The following is a 16,320-nucleotide window of genomic DNA, read 5'->3' as shown; positions in this document are numbered from 1 at the left end:
TGACCCTCCAATTTCCTCTGTAGCCTTTCATGAGGTACCTTGTCAAACGCCTTTTGAAAATCCAGATACACAATATCAACCGACTCCCCTTTGTCCACATGTTTGTTCACTCCTTCAAAGAATTGAAGTAAATTGGTCAGGCAAGATTTCCCCACACAAAAGCCATGCTGACTTGGTCTCAGTAATCCATGTCCTCGGATGTGCTCTGTAATTTTGTTTTTGATAATAGCCTCTACCATTTTCCCCGGCACCGACGTCAGACTCACCGGTCTATAATTTCCCGGATCTCTCCTGGAGCCTTTTTTAAAAATGGGCGTTACATTGGCCACCCTCCAATCTTCCGGTACCACGCTCGATTTTAAGGATAAGTTGCATATCACTAGCAGTAGCTCCGCAAGCTCGTTTTTCAATTCTATCAGTACTCTAGGATGAATACCATCCGGTCCAGGAGATTTGCTACTCTTCAGTTTGCTGAACTGCCCCATTACATCCTCCAGGTTTACAGTGAAGTCAGTAAGTTTCTCCGACTCGTCCGCTTGAAATACCATTTCCGACACCGGTATCCCACCCAAATCTTTCTCGGTGAAGACCGAAGCAAAGAATTCATTCAGTCTCTCCGCTACGTCTTTGTCTTCCTTGATCGCCCCTTTTACCCCTCGGTCATCCAGCGGCCCAACCGATTCTTTTGCCGGCTTCCTGCTTTTAATATACCGAAAAAAATTTTTACTATGTTTTTTTGCCTCTAATGCTATCTTTTTTTCATACTCCCTCTTGGCCTTCTTAATCTGCGCCTGGACTAAGATTTAGGGACATTTAAAAGATAAACTTTGACCACTTATAGTATTTCGTTGGTGTTAAAGTGTCTACATTTTGGAGACTTGTGAGGTACCTCTTTTCTCCCTTATAGAATTGCATTTATGTTCAACCTTAATTTTTCTTTGTTTTCCTTTCTGTTTATAAAATCTTAAAAGAGAGGTTTTCCTCAGTTCTGAAATTGTTTGGGCCAACTTTGAGATATTTTTATAATGGTGGCTAGATGTTACATAATATTTGTTGTATGCTTTCAAATTATGCCCTATTATACCTCTCTTGAAATTAACAAAACAAAACCAAAAAAAAACCCACACAAAAATGTGCAGGAACCAAAGGAATCTTGATGCCCCTAGGTAGTACATTAAAAGCCTGGCTTTTTGGCTAGGCTTTTGAGTAATTTTTTCCTGATGGGATATTTAAGATTATTTGATTGTGGTTTTTCTGTAATTTTTGTGAATTTTTAATTTTCCTCTTATTCCCTGTTCTATCTTGTCATTTGTTATTTTTGGCTACAGTGTGCCATGCTATACCTACCCTTCTTTTTTAAGGACTTTGTTTGTTTTGTCTATTATTCCATTGCTCTCAGAATTTTTGTAAACTACCTTTACATGCTGATGATTTGGCAATGCAACAAATGTCCACATAAACAAACTAATAAATAAATGGTTTGGTCGCTACTAACACATGCAGGGTCTTGATTGGTGACCTAGAGATAAAAGTTTCTGCCATATTTCTCTGACTTTGATGAATTTTCCTCAGTAGCAGTGCCACTTATTGCGCAGACAAAATTTACACAAGTAGATGAAAAAAAAAAAGGAGAAATTAAGTCTTACCTGAATTTTCTTTTCATTAGTGCTTCCCACTATTCCAGATCCTGTAGTACAGTCGTGACTATCAACCAGCAGGTGGAGATTGAGAACTGAAAACTGAGCTGGGACACATCTCTCTTGGCATCCAGTCCAGTTCCTCAATATTTACATACGCAAGCAGTAAGGGGAAAATCAAAACAAACACAACAACCTTAAACAGTTCGCTAACCTAACACTAACCAGACAAGCAAATGTGTGTGGACATCTAATCTCTGGACAACTTGTAGAGGAAAAAAAAAAAAAAAAAAAAAAGAGAGAGACATAGGCAGGAAACACCATGCAAGGTGAAAGTCATTAATGGATCCATTACTTCACACAGACTAAACATCTCAGAAACCTCAAGCAGGCCTCTGGAATAGTGGGAAGGACTAACGGAAAAAAAATTATCATGTAGGATCTAATTTCTCCTTCCACTACGTAGCTTCTCACTATTCCAGAGCCTGTAGGATGTTCAAAAGCAATCCCTAGAGTGGGTGGAATCCTGGTTCCGCTGCCCCGAGGACCAAAGCCACAAAATTGGCTTCTGAGAGAACAGCAACTTCCACCCTATACTGCTTGGCAAAGGTATGTAGCGACGACCATGTCGCCACCTTGGAAATATCCACCAGAGACAGTAAGGTAGTCTCTGCACAGGATGCCTCTGTATGCCTCGAGCCCGCAAGGCCTGAAACTTATTTGTGACTTCCAGATATCTAATGAGAATTTATGGAAAAGCTTCAAGGAAGAATACTGAACCTCTTCACCCTCTCAACAAAAGGACGAAAACTCCACAGACTAGTTGATATGAAATGCTGCTACCACTTTCAGAAGGAAGAAAGGAAAGAATTCTGCGCAGGGAGACCCTTGCCTCCGAAAAACGAAGAAAGGTATTCCAACAAAAGAGAGCCTGACACTTCAAAACCCTAAATGCCAACACAAGAGCCACCAAGCACACTATCTTTAGTGTAAGATCTTTCAAGGAGGCCTTCCAGAGTGGCTCAAAAGGAGGTGTCTGAAAAACCCGAAGAACTAAATTAAGGTTCCACTCCGGTAAAGGCATACAAAAGAAAGCATGCAAATGGCCCGCTCCCCGCAAGAACTGAACAATATCCGGGGGAGCCACAATAGACGTCTTCTGTAGTCGGCCTCTGAAACAGGCCAAAGCCGCAACCTGAACTTTTAAACGCCAATCCTTTTTGAAAACCTAGGATGTGCGCAATCTGAGCAGAGAAGGGAGAAAGTCTGCACTCAGAACACCAGTCCTCAAACGTCTTCCAAACCCTTGCACGACATGGATGTAAAGCATTTCCGAGCATGAAGCAAGGTAGCAATGACCGAATCACAATAACCTTTTCATCTCAACCGAGCCTTTTCAAATGGCCAAGCCGTAAGACCAAAGGGGCACAGATCCTCCATGATCACTGGACCTTGCCTCAGTGGACCATGTACCTGTGGAAGATGGGTAGGACTCCTGTCCAGCAGTCAAATTAAGTCCATGTACCATGGCCTCCGTGGCCAATACGGGGCTACGAGAATTATTCGACCCCAGTGCAATGTGATCCTTCTCAACACACGGCCTACCATGGGCAAAAGAGAGAAGACATACAGTAGAAGTATCTCTGGCCAGAGCTACAGTAGGGTATTGATCCCCATCGAGCATGGCTCTTCCCAAAAACTGAAGAATTTGGTTACTTTGGCATTCCTTTTCATCACCATCAAGTCCAGAAGGGAGAAAACCATCAGTCCATTACCAGCTGAAAACCTGGGCTGAATATTTCCCATTCTCCTGGGTCCAAGGAATGCCTGCTCAGAAAGTCTGCCTCCACATTCAAGGACCCAGAAAGTGAGCCGCCAACAAGCAGAGAAGATTTCTCTTCGCCCAACTCATAAGGGAAGCTGCATCTGCCATCAGATGGCTGTGGTTCCCGCCTTGCTTGTTGATATAAGTCACCGCCATTGAATAGTCGGAGAAAACTCAGACTGGGGCTTCCACCTCCACCAGAAACAACTACTACTACTAATCATTTCTATAGTGCTACTAGACATATGCAGCACTGTACACATTATATGCAGGTACTTTCTCTGTCCCTAGAAGGCTCACAATCTGGCCTTTCTGGAGAGCCCAAAGACCCCAGCATATTCAGATTCTGCGCTGAATCCGAAGATGTGCTGCTGTCGACTGTTTCGACCATGGGATTTCCTCCCATGGGATTCCTGGCTTGCACACACTGCAATGCCCCAGCACTGGCCAGTGGGTCCCACAGTGGGAACACCAATTAACTGCCTTGCGGGAGTCGTCATTCACCTCGACTATCACCAGGGCAGCACAATGTGTCCCACATAGCGAATCAGGATCCCTCCCCTGCACCAAGCAGAACTTGCAGCCCCTCCAAGCAGTTGTAAGTCAAACTTTTCACAGACTTACCATTGCCAGCTGCTCCCCCCAAGCTCAGTCTCTCCACAAGTCTTACCCCAGATGAGAAAGGCTCACGCTCAGGACTGATACTCTGTACCACGCTCTCCAGCAAACCTCTTTCCTTCTCCTTGTTTTGTTGTGCTGGAAAAGTAGAACTCCACAGGAAACAGGGGAGAGGTGAAGGGAGGGAAGAAGTAAATTCACGGGGCATCACAGACCTCCAGATATGACTCTGCAGACTCAAGCCATCTGCAAAGCTCAATTGGGGACCAGGTGACCAACTGGACCAGAAGCAGCGCACTCAAAACCAGAGGATGAAAAGCGTGTTCATCCACCTTCTGGAGGTAGAAAAAGCTGGACTGGATGCCAAGAGAGATGTCTCAGTGCAGTTGTCAGTTCTTTACCTGCACCCGCTGGTTGATGGGCACAACTATCTTGGAACAGTGGGAAGCTACATAATGGAAGATCTTATTACACTACTATTGTGTGGGGGGAAGGGGGAAAGGGAGGAAGGGGGGGGAGAGGGGTCTCATACACTCTCTCGGTCTCACAGAGAGTCTATGTATCGCACACATACTCTCCCTCTCTCTGTCTCACACACACTGTATCTGTGTGAAACACACTCTCTCACACTCATTGTGTCTCACATACGCACTCGAACACACTCTCATTCTCACACACACACTCTCACAGACACACTCGCACCCAGTCTCACTCTCTCTCACACAGTCTCACACACACTCTCTCAAACATACACACTCCGAGGAAAAAATCTTGCTAGTGCCCGTTTCATTTGTGTCAGAAACAGGCCTTTTTTACTAGTCAATTCATAATTAAGTCAACAATGAAAGTGATATTATATACATGATTATGGTCTTTCTTTGGCGTTTCTGGAACATAGACCATAGAAGTCCGCCTATCTCTATCCTTATGTTCCAACTGCTGGAGTTGTCATAGAAGCCCACTCCAACCTATTTCTCTTCTCATTTGCGGGAAAAAGACCATAAAAGTCTGTCCAGCACTGTCCTCATGTTCCAGTCACTAAATTTGCTGTCTAAACCCTTTCCAACCCATCCTAAACCAGATTGCCATATATGAGACACAGACCATACAAGTCTGCCCAATATTGGCCCTAGTTCACCACAGCCGAAGTCACCATCTAAGCGTGACTCAACACATCCACACACATGCAGCCATTTAAGTATAGGTTTTTTTATAACTTCCATTTTCTAATTAGAGATCCTCTGTGTTCATCCCATGTCTTTTTGAATTCCGTCACCATTTGTGTCTCTACCACCACCTTAATGGAGACTTTCTGCATCTGTGCTGTTAAAGCAAGGAGGAGGAAGAGGAGGAGACAGCACTCAAAGAACTTGGTACTCGGTAAATGAGAGGCTGGCACAAGTGCAGCATACACTTCCATGGGAACCTCGCAGGAATCATTTCCATCCCCACAGGAACCCCGCAGGAATGGCTTCTGTATTCCCACGGGAACCCTGCAGAATTGCTTCTGTCCCCACAGGATTCTTGCGAACCCATTCCCGTGCAAGTCTCTACTCCGAAGCAGGCAGTGTATAGACATTGATGCTGCTCTCTGAGCAATTTGGAAAGTACAAATGGAGGGCAGGGGAGCAGAGTGTGTGATGCTAGACTCGTGGGGGGGGGGGGGGGGGGGGACAGAAAGAAGGAAAGATGTTGGACTGTATATCTCTGCTTGCCTCTGATATTGTTCTAATAGTGCAATTAATTGCAATTAAAATTTTTCATTGAAATGCAGTCCTAATTAAAACACGTCAGAGTAGCTGCTATAGAATGGAAATGTTATTATTTTCATGCTAATGATCTATATTGACTTTTCTCCCCAATATTGCATTTTGTATACGTTTTTATATTTTTTTGTACGTTCTTTTATGGTACTCTTCTGTACAAGAGGATTGTTTAATTATTGTTATTTTCAAAATAAATAAAAAACATGTCAAACTTCCCAGTGTCATACTCAAAATGTGATCAATTTCTATACAGTTAGAGGACACACACAACTTCATTCCTAAAAATAAAATCATCCTAAACACAATCACAACTTTCAGGGTTTGCTAAAGACAGAAGCACACCAACCTTTCGGCAGCACTAGCAAAGCACACAGGACATGTGGCTGTGCAACCAGCTTTCTCACACTTCCTGTACTTCTTTTCAGAGGGTTCATCCTCCTCCTCCATCGAGTCAGTGGCCTTCTTTTTTACCTAACAGATAAGATCGTTACAATTTTTTAAAAGGCTGAGCTATCTTAATGGCCAAAAAATCTTTCTTGCTCAACTGGCTCACACAAGACACCCCAAATATACCGCAATGGTGTTCTTAAATTATAAATTTATTTTTATTTATTATTTTACAGCTTTTATATCCCACAATATTCCCACCCTTGGGCAGGCTCAATGTGGTGCACAACAGTCTACAAAAACTTTGCTAACTATGGGGTACCTTGGGATTCAAGATTTGAACACAGTGAAAGGACTATCTTTCAGATGATCTGAGAACCTTTTTAGAACACTCTCACACCAGTTTACAGTAGTGTCCTGAATTTCCAGTACTTTGGAATGAGGACTCTCTCTTCACCAGACAGTGATAATAAGTCCCTGAGGGGTGTGGGATCGGGTAAGTTCTGTTGTTACAAAAATTGACCTGATAATTCACAATCATGTGTGTTCTCTGTATTTATGGGAATATTGTTGTAAATCATGGTCTTATAATTGTATTGAGATAACTTTTTTCTAGTTGTTCATCAAATGGTAGAACTATAAACAGGAAATTGTTATTCTGACAGCAAGTAAGGGGGTCATACTGGTGAGATCCATTGTGTTCAAGGTGCAGTACAATATCCTGCAATTATCAAAGTAAACATTTTGGGATGTGTCATGCACAAGGGGACACTATCATGTTACTACCACCTGGCCCATATCTTTCCAAATCATGTGGACAGGGGGACTTGATGGGGATAATGTTGGGTGGGGGTATGGATCAGGAAAGAGATGCAGAGTAGAAGACAAGAGAGATAAGAGGAGGTTGTGCTAGAGCCACTGGCATCCCAAAGAAGGGGTTAATGTGCCACAACTGTCAACACCAAAGGGGTAAGAAATAGCACCAACTTCACAGTAATATAGTGAATAATGGCAGATAAATTAAAAAAAAAAAAATAATGGTCCATTACCATCTAGTCTGCCTGCCAGCCATTTGTCTATTTGGGTAGATGTGCATGAATATTTCCATAAGGAACTTAACAGTCAGACCCCTTTCATTTATATCCTCAAACCAGTATTACCGTTTTCACTCAGGGCACCAACTGGCCTAGACCCAAGCCTTGGCAGAGATGCCCCCCAAACCTTATTTCTTCACAGAAACGGTGATATTAGGCACAGATTCCCAAAAGAAAACCACCAGAAGTCAAAGAAGTCTAGTATATGCTTTAGTCACAAATCCAGACACTTGCAGGTTATGACCATCTAACAGCAGGTGGAGTTAGAGAGTACTGAACTGAACCCTGTGACATAAGATGGTATGCTGCTTGGACAGTCAGCATTTCTCATAATAAAGTAGGAGAAACAATTATCCAAACATCTCAAACATTTCTCCCTCCTCATAGAAATGAGGACCTACAAATGAATTATAACAATCCAAAATAATCAAAAGCAGCAACAAGCGAAACAGAATGAAAATGACAGGCACAATCCTCATTACCAAGGGGAACTCTGGATTCATCTAATGTAACTAAAGGAAAGAAAATTATCAAGTACGAAATAATTTTTCCTTCCTGGTCATCATCAGCAGATGAATCCAGAGACTTGTGGGATGTAGCAAAATAGTCCTTAAGTAGAGTGGGATGCAAACACCGCCATGGAAAAAACCAAAGTCCCAAAGGATGCTCCCACTTGCGTCCAATGTTTGGAAAACATGTGCAAAGATGACCGAGTAGCTGATCTACAGATTTCATCCAGAGAAAAAAGCGCGGGACTCCACTCAGGAAGTTGACTGGGCCCTAGAAGAGTGCACCCAAAGAGAATATGGAGAGGACTTTCCCGCCAGCACATATGCTAAAGAAATAGTTTCCTTGGTCCAATCAGCTGTGGTACCCCCCCCCCCCCCCCCCCCAAGAGAATAAAAAGGTGATCCGAGCATCAAAATTCATTTGTGGCCTGTAGGTACTGAAGAAGCACCAGCAAACATCAAGATAACAGAGCACGTGGAAATCCTTGGGACAATCCTCCTCGGGAGAAATAGCGGCTGTTTCAAATTAAAGGGTAGAGAGAATCCACAAAAGTGGAGAACTCAATAGATCCCACGAGGCTTGAAGTGAAAAATAAAAAAGGTGGGAATATAAGCCAGGCTATCCAAAGAATGGAACCAAATTATCTTTAAAATAAGCAGAATTTAATAATTTTCGAACAAATGATAATAAAACAATCACACATTAAAAATGACTCGACACAACGTTGTGTTTCGGCCGGATAGGCCTACATCAGGAGTCTATAAATATAAACAAATAAGTAAACAAATTATGCATAAAAATAAACAAATTATGCATAAAAATAATATACAGCAAATGATATACTGAAAGAGGAACATATATAGACTATCAAAAAGATCAAAATAGTCGCCATATAAATGCAAATAGTAATATTCTATTAACATGAAACCAATTAAAAACTATATATATATATATATATATATATATATGCCAAATAATATGCTAAACAAATATACTAAAAGGAACAATAATTAAGAAAAGGAGCAAAAAAATTGAAACCAAAAAACAAATTAAAATATACATACATGACGTAAAAAAATGAATGAAAAGAACTAACCTTTTAATAAAGGTGCAAAAATGAATTTAACACATCAAAGGAATCTCAAATCACGAATAAAAGATTCCAAGGATTATCTGGTCTGCAGGCAAGACCTTAAAAATGGTCTGTGGAAGGCATCTTTGTTCTGTTTATGCGCGTTTTCTTCTCATATAAATATGCAGGGCGTGTTTTCTTCTCTAACTAACTTTTAGCTAGTCTTATGTTTCAATCACGGACCAGTGCTGCAAAATGGCTATATAGGTAGATCACGTGACCTTTTCTTTTTGTTTGGCTTTCTTCTATTCATTGTTTGGCGCTACTAAACGGTTAAACATATATTTCCTCGTGAATGTTAACCACACGTGATCATATGGACTATTTTCTTGTTTGTTATCCATGCACATTATGCTTTCAACTACATATGTGCTTATATGTAATAATTTTTTCTCTGCCTTCCACAGACCATTTTTAAGGTCTTGCCTGCAGACCAGATAATCCTTGGAATCTTTTATTCGTGATTTGAGATTCCTTTGATGTGTTAAATTCATTTTTGCACCTTTATTAAAAGGTTAGTTCTTTTCATTCATTTTTTCACGTCCTTTATCCCCATGTATGTATATTTTAATTTGTTTTTTGGTTTCAATTTTTTTGCTCCTTTTCTTAATTATTGTTCCTTTTAGTATATTCGTTTAGCATATTATTTGGCATATATATATATATATATAGTTTTTAATTGGTTTCATGTTAATAGAATATTACTATTTGCATTTATATGGCGAATATTTTGATCTTTTTGATAGTCTATATATGTTCCTCTTTCAGTATATCATTTGCTGTATATTATTTTTATGCATAATTTGTTTATTTTTATGCATAATTTGTTTACTTATTGTTTGTTTATATTTATAGACTCCTGATGTAGGCCTATCCGGCCGAAACACAACGTTGTGTCGAGTCATTTTTAATGTGTGATTGTTTTATTATCATTTGTTCGAAAATTACTAAATTCTGCTTATTTTAAAGATAATTTGGTTCCATTCTTTGGATAGCCTGCTTTATATTCCCACCTTTTTTATTTTTCAAATTAAAGGGTGACACCACCTTGGGCAGAAAAGAAGGCATTGTGCGGAGAGCGACTCCTGCTTCCGAAAAACGGAGAAACGAATCCTTGCAGTATAATGCCTGGATCTCAGAAATGCAATGCGCAGAAGAAATCACTACTAGAAAATAGAGACTTCAATGAGATCTTTCAATGTAACCTTTCAAAGAGATTAAAAGGGGGCCCCGTTGCAGGGCCCTAAGAACCATATTGACACTCCATTCCTGACAAGGATAATTGGAGAGGAAGCTTCAAGTGACTGACCCCCTATAAAAAATGAACTAAGTCCAGAAGCTCAGCCAAAGAAGAATTCTGCAGCTGACCATGAAAACAAGTCAAGGCCACTACCTGTACCTGAAGAGAGTCGTAATCCAGACTCTTGGAAAGGTTCTCCTGCAAGAAGCCAATATCTGCACAAGGAAGACTGAACAGCTGAAACCACCCACTGCAAGCACTACCCCCTCCCCCCGACTAAAAAACAAAAACCATCTTTAAACTCTGGCATAGGCAGATGAGGTAGAATGCTTCCAGGCTTGCAACAAGGTAGTAATAACTGCTTCATAATATATTTTCCTCCTCAACTTTGACCTCTCAAGAGACAGGCAATAAGATCAAAAGCAGGACAAGGTCGTTCATTTGAACTGGACCCAAACAAAGGAGGTCCAGAAAGGGAGACAGGTGCAGTGGCTTGTCCACCACCAGACAAAGAAGATCAGCATACCATGGCCTCCTGGGCAACCCTGTGCAGAACTCTGCCTATCAGCGGCCATGGCTGAAGTAGAGCGTTCAGTCTCTCTGAACTGTGGTCCTTTCTTCTGCTGAAGAACTTAGGAAATTTGGTGTTGCGAAGTGACCCATGAGATCCACAATCGGGTGCCCCATTTCTGAGTGACAACCTGAAAGGTCATCCCTGACAGTTCCAGCTGAGAACGTCCACCTGAACATTCATCATCCCTGCAATGTGTGGTGCTGAAATGAGCGGCAGATTCCACTCAGCCCACTGAAGCAGCAGGTGAGCCCCCTCCACCATCTAGGCACTGCGAGTGCCACCCTGCCAGTTTATATATACACCACTGTAGTGACAATGTCCGACAATACCCGGAACAGCTTGCCCTTGAGGTGTACCCGAAAGGCAAGATTGCCTTGTGAACAGCCCGGATCTCTAGGTGATTTATCTGCCATAGCAACTCTATCCTGTCCCAGAGACCTTTAATACTGAGATGCAGACAGACCTTGAGCATTGAGATGCAGACAATGACCCCCAAGCTCAAAGGCTGGAGTCCATGACCACCACCATCCAAGGTGGCAAAACCAAATGTATCCCCTGGCAAAGACTAGTCGACTACAGACACCAGGACATGTTGTTCCCGACAGCATCCAGTGAGACCCAAATTATAGTCTTGGGACACTGGGGACCAACAGAACAAGAGGGGCTGCATATGCTCCCTGGCCACAGCACCACCTCGAGAGTCACAACCACAGATCCGAAGACTTGGGCATAATACCAGGGTCGCTTTACTCATACTACCCCTCTCCTCAAGTCGCTTCACTGGCTCCCTATCCGTTTTCGCATCCTGTTCAAACTTCTTCTACTAACCTATAAATTTACTCACTCTGCTGCTCCCCAGTATCTCTCCACACTCGTCCTTCCCTACACCCCTTCCCGTGCACTCCACTCCATGGATAAATCCTTCTTATCAGTTCCCTTCTCCACTACTGCCAACTCCAGACTTCGCGCCTTCTGTCTCACTGCACCCTACACCTGGAATAAACTTTCTGAGCCCCTACGTCTTGCCCCATCCTTGGCCACCTTTAAATCTAGACTGAAAGCCTACCTCTTTAACATTGCTTTTGACTCGTAACCACTTGTAACCACTCGCCTCCACCTACCCTCCTCTCCTCCTTCCTGTACACATTAATTGATTTGATTACTTTATTTTTTGTCTATTAGATTGTAAGCTCTTTGAGCAGGGACTGTCTTTCTTCTATGTTTGTTCAGCACTGCGTACGCCTTGTAGCGCTATAGAAATGCTAAATAGTAGTAATACCAAGTGTGTGGCTTCAGCTCTAACAACAAACTGTAGATCCGAGATTGAAGCTGGTCTTTCTTGAGGTTTGGAGAAAAGCTTTCCCCTGAGCCATATCAAAGCTAACCCCCAAATCTCCTGGACCGGATGCTATTCATCCCAGAACAGATCTTCTTCAAAATCTGAACTTTGGTCCATAAAATCATCTACGGCATAGTCCCAGGATACATGACAGACCTCATAGATCTACCAACTAGAAACAGATCCAGATCAGCGCGATCCCACCTAAACCTGCATTACCCCAACTGCAAAGGGCTAAAATACAAAACAATATTTGCATCTAGCTTCTCCAACATAAGCGCACAACTATGGAATGGACTACCGTATGCTGTGAGAACAATACATGACCACCTAAACTTCAGTAAAATAATTAAAAACTCACCTCTTCAAAAAAGCCTATCCCTCCGATCCAACATAACTCCCCACACCCAGCAACACAACATAATCAAGGATCGTACTGGACAACTTATTATCATTATTCCCCTCAACCCAATGACGCCTGAATCACATCTACCTCATCTGACCACAACACAATCTTGTATTTGTTATCAACCGTAACGGAAAATGCCTTTACGGTTACTTATAAGCCACATTGAGCCTGCAAATAGGTGGGAAAATGTGGGGTATAAATGTAACAAATAAATAAATAAATAAAAATACTGATAGAACTGAAAAATGAACTTGTGGAACTATTGTTAGTAATATGTAATTTATCCTTAAAATCGAGCATGGTACCAGAAGACTGGAGGGTGGCCAACGTAACGCTGATTTTTTAAAAAGGTTCCAGAGGAGATCCGGCAAATTATAAACCGGTGAGCCTGATGCCGGTGCCAAGCAAAATGGTAGAGACTATTATAAAGAACAAAATTACAGAGCATATTCAAAAGCATGGATTAATGAGACAAAGTCAACATGGATTTAGTGAAGGGAAATCTTGCCTGGTTAAAAGATAGAAAACAGAGAGCAGGGTTAAATGGTCAGTTTTCTCAATGGAGAAGGGTAGTTATTGTGGTTCCATGGCTGCAATGAGAAGAGGAGAGAGTAAACGGAGACAGAGTCCCAATAAATCCCCTCAAACTCTTTTCTACATAAAAGATCTGATTTACGGTCACTACCACCACCACACTAGGTTTACTGGAGTCAAGGGCAGAGGTGTAGGGTAGGATATAATAAGGGAAGAATCCCTGGGCAGATGTAAGTGAAGGTTCATGGTGCCAGAATCACAGCCCCAGATCCAACTGAGTCGCAAGCACAAAGGAAAAGGAAACTCCCATGGCAAAAATTTTAAAAGATTTTGCTTCAGTGCCAACTTTGCTTTTCTTGCCCCTATAATTATTTTATACAAGAAAGCTTCTTCAGGGGAAGCAGTGAAGCTCAACCGCCTCTTTTTCTCATGGTGATCACTGAACATATTTTAAATTAAGTTACCACCCAAAGACAAGGTTGTTTCTTCTAGCTTATACCATGTGTCTCTAAAGCCAGCAAAACTTGCTGAACACTAACAAATCATTACTATTACTACTACTACCTCACATACATAGGCACAGTGTTACAGAAATGAAGCGCAGAATCTTGCAAAAGATGAATACTAGAACATGGGGTAGAGTATCGCTTCAATAACACTCCAAGCATGTATATAATATTTATCACAAAAAGGTAAAAAACAAACATTTCATTACTAATTCTTCATACTACCTGTCTTCCCGAAGATCGCAAAGGCAGGCTATCAGGGGACTGGTCGAGAGAACTTGACTTTTTCTTCGTTCGTACCCGTGAAGTTGACATCGTGCTTGATGATCTGCAAAACAAAGTTTCAGCAATGATGCAGGCCCTAGGCTGTGAAACAGACATCAGCTGATCAGATGCGCCCCCTCTCTTGCATTGGAAACCTGTAGGATGAGTACTCCATCACAATTACACATGAAGAGAAATTTTATAAACAGGTTGCCTAATTTTATAACAACATAGATGGCTATATATCTTTATAAAACTGCCACAATTGCTGCGAAAATGCCCCTGCATAGAATCAGAGCTGCTCAGCAGCAGGTGTGTGTACATATGTGCATATTCTATCAAGTACACAAGTACTTGGTGACTCCATCACTGTACGTTATGCTCATATTAGCCCTCTCCTCAAGTCACTTCACTGGCTTCCTATCCATTTCCGCTTACAGTTCAAACTCCTCTTATTGACCTATAAGTGCATTCACTCTGCAGCTCCTCAGTACCTCTCCACTCTCATCTCTCCCTATATTCCTCCCCGGGAACTCCGTTCACTGGGTAAAGCTCTCTTATCTGCACCCTTCTCCTCCACTGCTAACTCCAGACTCCGTTCCTTTTATCTTGCTGCACCATATGCCTGGAATAGACTTCCTGAGCCGGTACATCAAGCTCCATCTCTGGCCGTCTTCAAATCTAAGCTAAAAGCCCACCTTTTTGATGCTGCTATTAACTCCTAACCTTTATTCACTTGTTCAGAACCCTTATTTTATTATCCTCACTTTAATATTCCCTTATCTCTTATTTGTCCTGTTTGTCTGTCCTAATTAGATTGTAAGCTCTGTCGAGCAGGGACTATCGCTTCATGTTCAAGTGTACAGCGCTGTGTACGTCTAGTAGCACTATAGAAATTTTAAGTAGTAGTAGTAGTAGAGTACTACTTCTGAATATACTACTACTACTTAAAATTTCTATAGTGCTACTAGACGTACACAGCGCTGTACACTTGAACATGAAGCGATAGTCCCTGCTCGACAGAGCTTACAATCTAATTAGGACAGACAAACAGGACAAATAAGAGATAAGGGAATATTAAAGTGAGGATGATAAAATAAGGGTTCTGAACAAGTGAATAAGGGTTAGGAGTTAAAAGCAGCATCAAAAAGGTGGGCTTTTAGCTTAGATTTGAAGAAGGCCAGAGATGGAGCTTGAAGGAACGGAGTCTGGAGTTAGCAGTGGAGGAGAAGGGTGCAGATAGAGATTTACCCAGTGAATATGCCCATATGGCGGTCATGTAAAAGCTTGTGCCTTCTTGTCAACCGTATGTTTATGTGCAAATGTTATAGGCAAGGGTTCTAAGGTGTTTATGAATTATAAATGTAGCTTACTTTCAGGCAAATTAGGATTCTTTGAGGGTACAGGTACAACTGCTGCATACAGAATCTAACATGTATTTTGTGTCACTTAAGAACCATTAATGGAGAGAAGAGGCAAAAACTGAGTGAAGGCTACAAGATGGGCTCAGAAGGGGTAGGACTGGGGTTTTTTTCCACTCTTTATCCAATAAACACCTTTTACAATTATTTTCCATTAGGCATGTTTTATCAGTTAAAATCTGAACTCAGATGCCCTCTATATAAACAATGTATTTTTATTCCAGTGGACCCCTATGAAACAACTACTTAATGCACTCGCACACTTACTAATTGTTTTTTCCTCTGGAAAGTTTTATGTACACTTTCTTTATGTAACAAAGTACATGCTGAAAAGTGAATACTTTAAATCTCAGGTACGAAAACCATTGTTCAAAGTTGCTTAATTGCAAGTTAACTCTTTATTATTCATTTGATGGCAAATAGAGAAGTCTAGGATTTCCCATCTACGCGTCAAACACACCAGAGATTTCTCAAACTGTATCCTGGTAGATCCAAAAATAAAACATTTTGGGGGCAGAATTGGTCTTTATCATAGAAGCATACTGCCAAAGGAAGCGTGTCACAGTTTGCACCACAATTCCAATATTCTAGTACTGGTCCAGACAGGTCAATTAGCAGCTCTGGGTCATTCTTCTTGGTTCACATCACACCAAACTTCAGGTGGCTTCACACTATTCCCAGCACTAGTCTGTATGCAGTAGGAGAGGTGCAGCAGATGTGAATGGACCCAGAGAGAGTCCCCTGGGGAAGGGGTTCTCAACCCAGTCCTCATGACACACCTAGCCAGTGATGTTTTCTGGATATCCACAATGAATCTTACTACTATGGGATTCTGGAATCTTGCTACTCTTTAGGATTCTGCACGGAATCTTGCTACTCTTTGTCCTTATCCCTTATTTGTTCCGTTTGTCTGTCCTAATTAGATTGTAAGCTCTGTCGAGCAGGGACAGTCTCTTCATGTTCAAGTGTACAGCGCTGCGTACATTTAGTAGCGCTATAGAAATGATAAGTAGTAGTAATATGTACAAGATAGATTTTGCTCGTACATATCCATTGTGGATATC

General features: G+C 41.6%; 1 protein-coding gene across 1 annotated transcript in view; it reads right to left on the bottom strand.

The window, feature by feature from the left end:
• KDM1B (lysine demethylase 1B) overlaps window positions 1–16,320 on the bottom strand; it is a 173,600-nt gene that overhangs the window by 144,156 nt on the left and 13,124 nt on the right. The window contains 2 exon segments of the mRNA XM_030211446.1: window positions 6,193–6,317; window positions 13,797–13,899. Coding sequence (XP_030067306.1) covers window positions 6,193–6,317; window positions 13,797–13,886 — 215 coding nt within the window. The 5' untranslated portion in view covers window positions 13,887–13,899.

Source organism: Microcaecilia unicolor, chromosome 1, assembly GCF_901765095.1.
Source record: "Microcaecilia unicolor chromosome 1, aMicUni1.1, whole genome shotgun sequence".
NCBI classification, from domain to species: Eukaryota; Metazoa; Chordata; class Amphibia; order Gymnophiona; family Siphonopidae; genus Microcaecilia; species Microcaecilia unicolor.
Note: the sequence above shows the minus strand (reverse complement) of the source record. Positions and strands in the feature narration are given on the sequence as shown.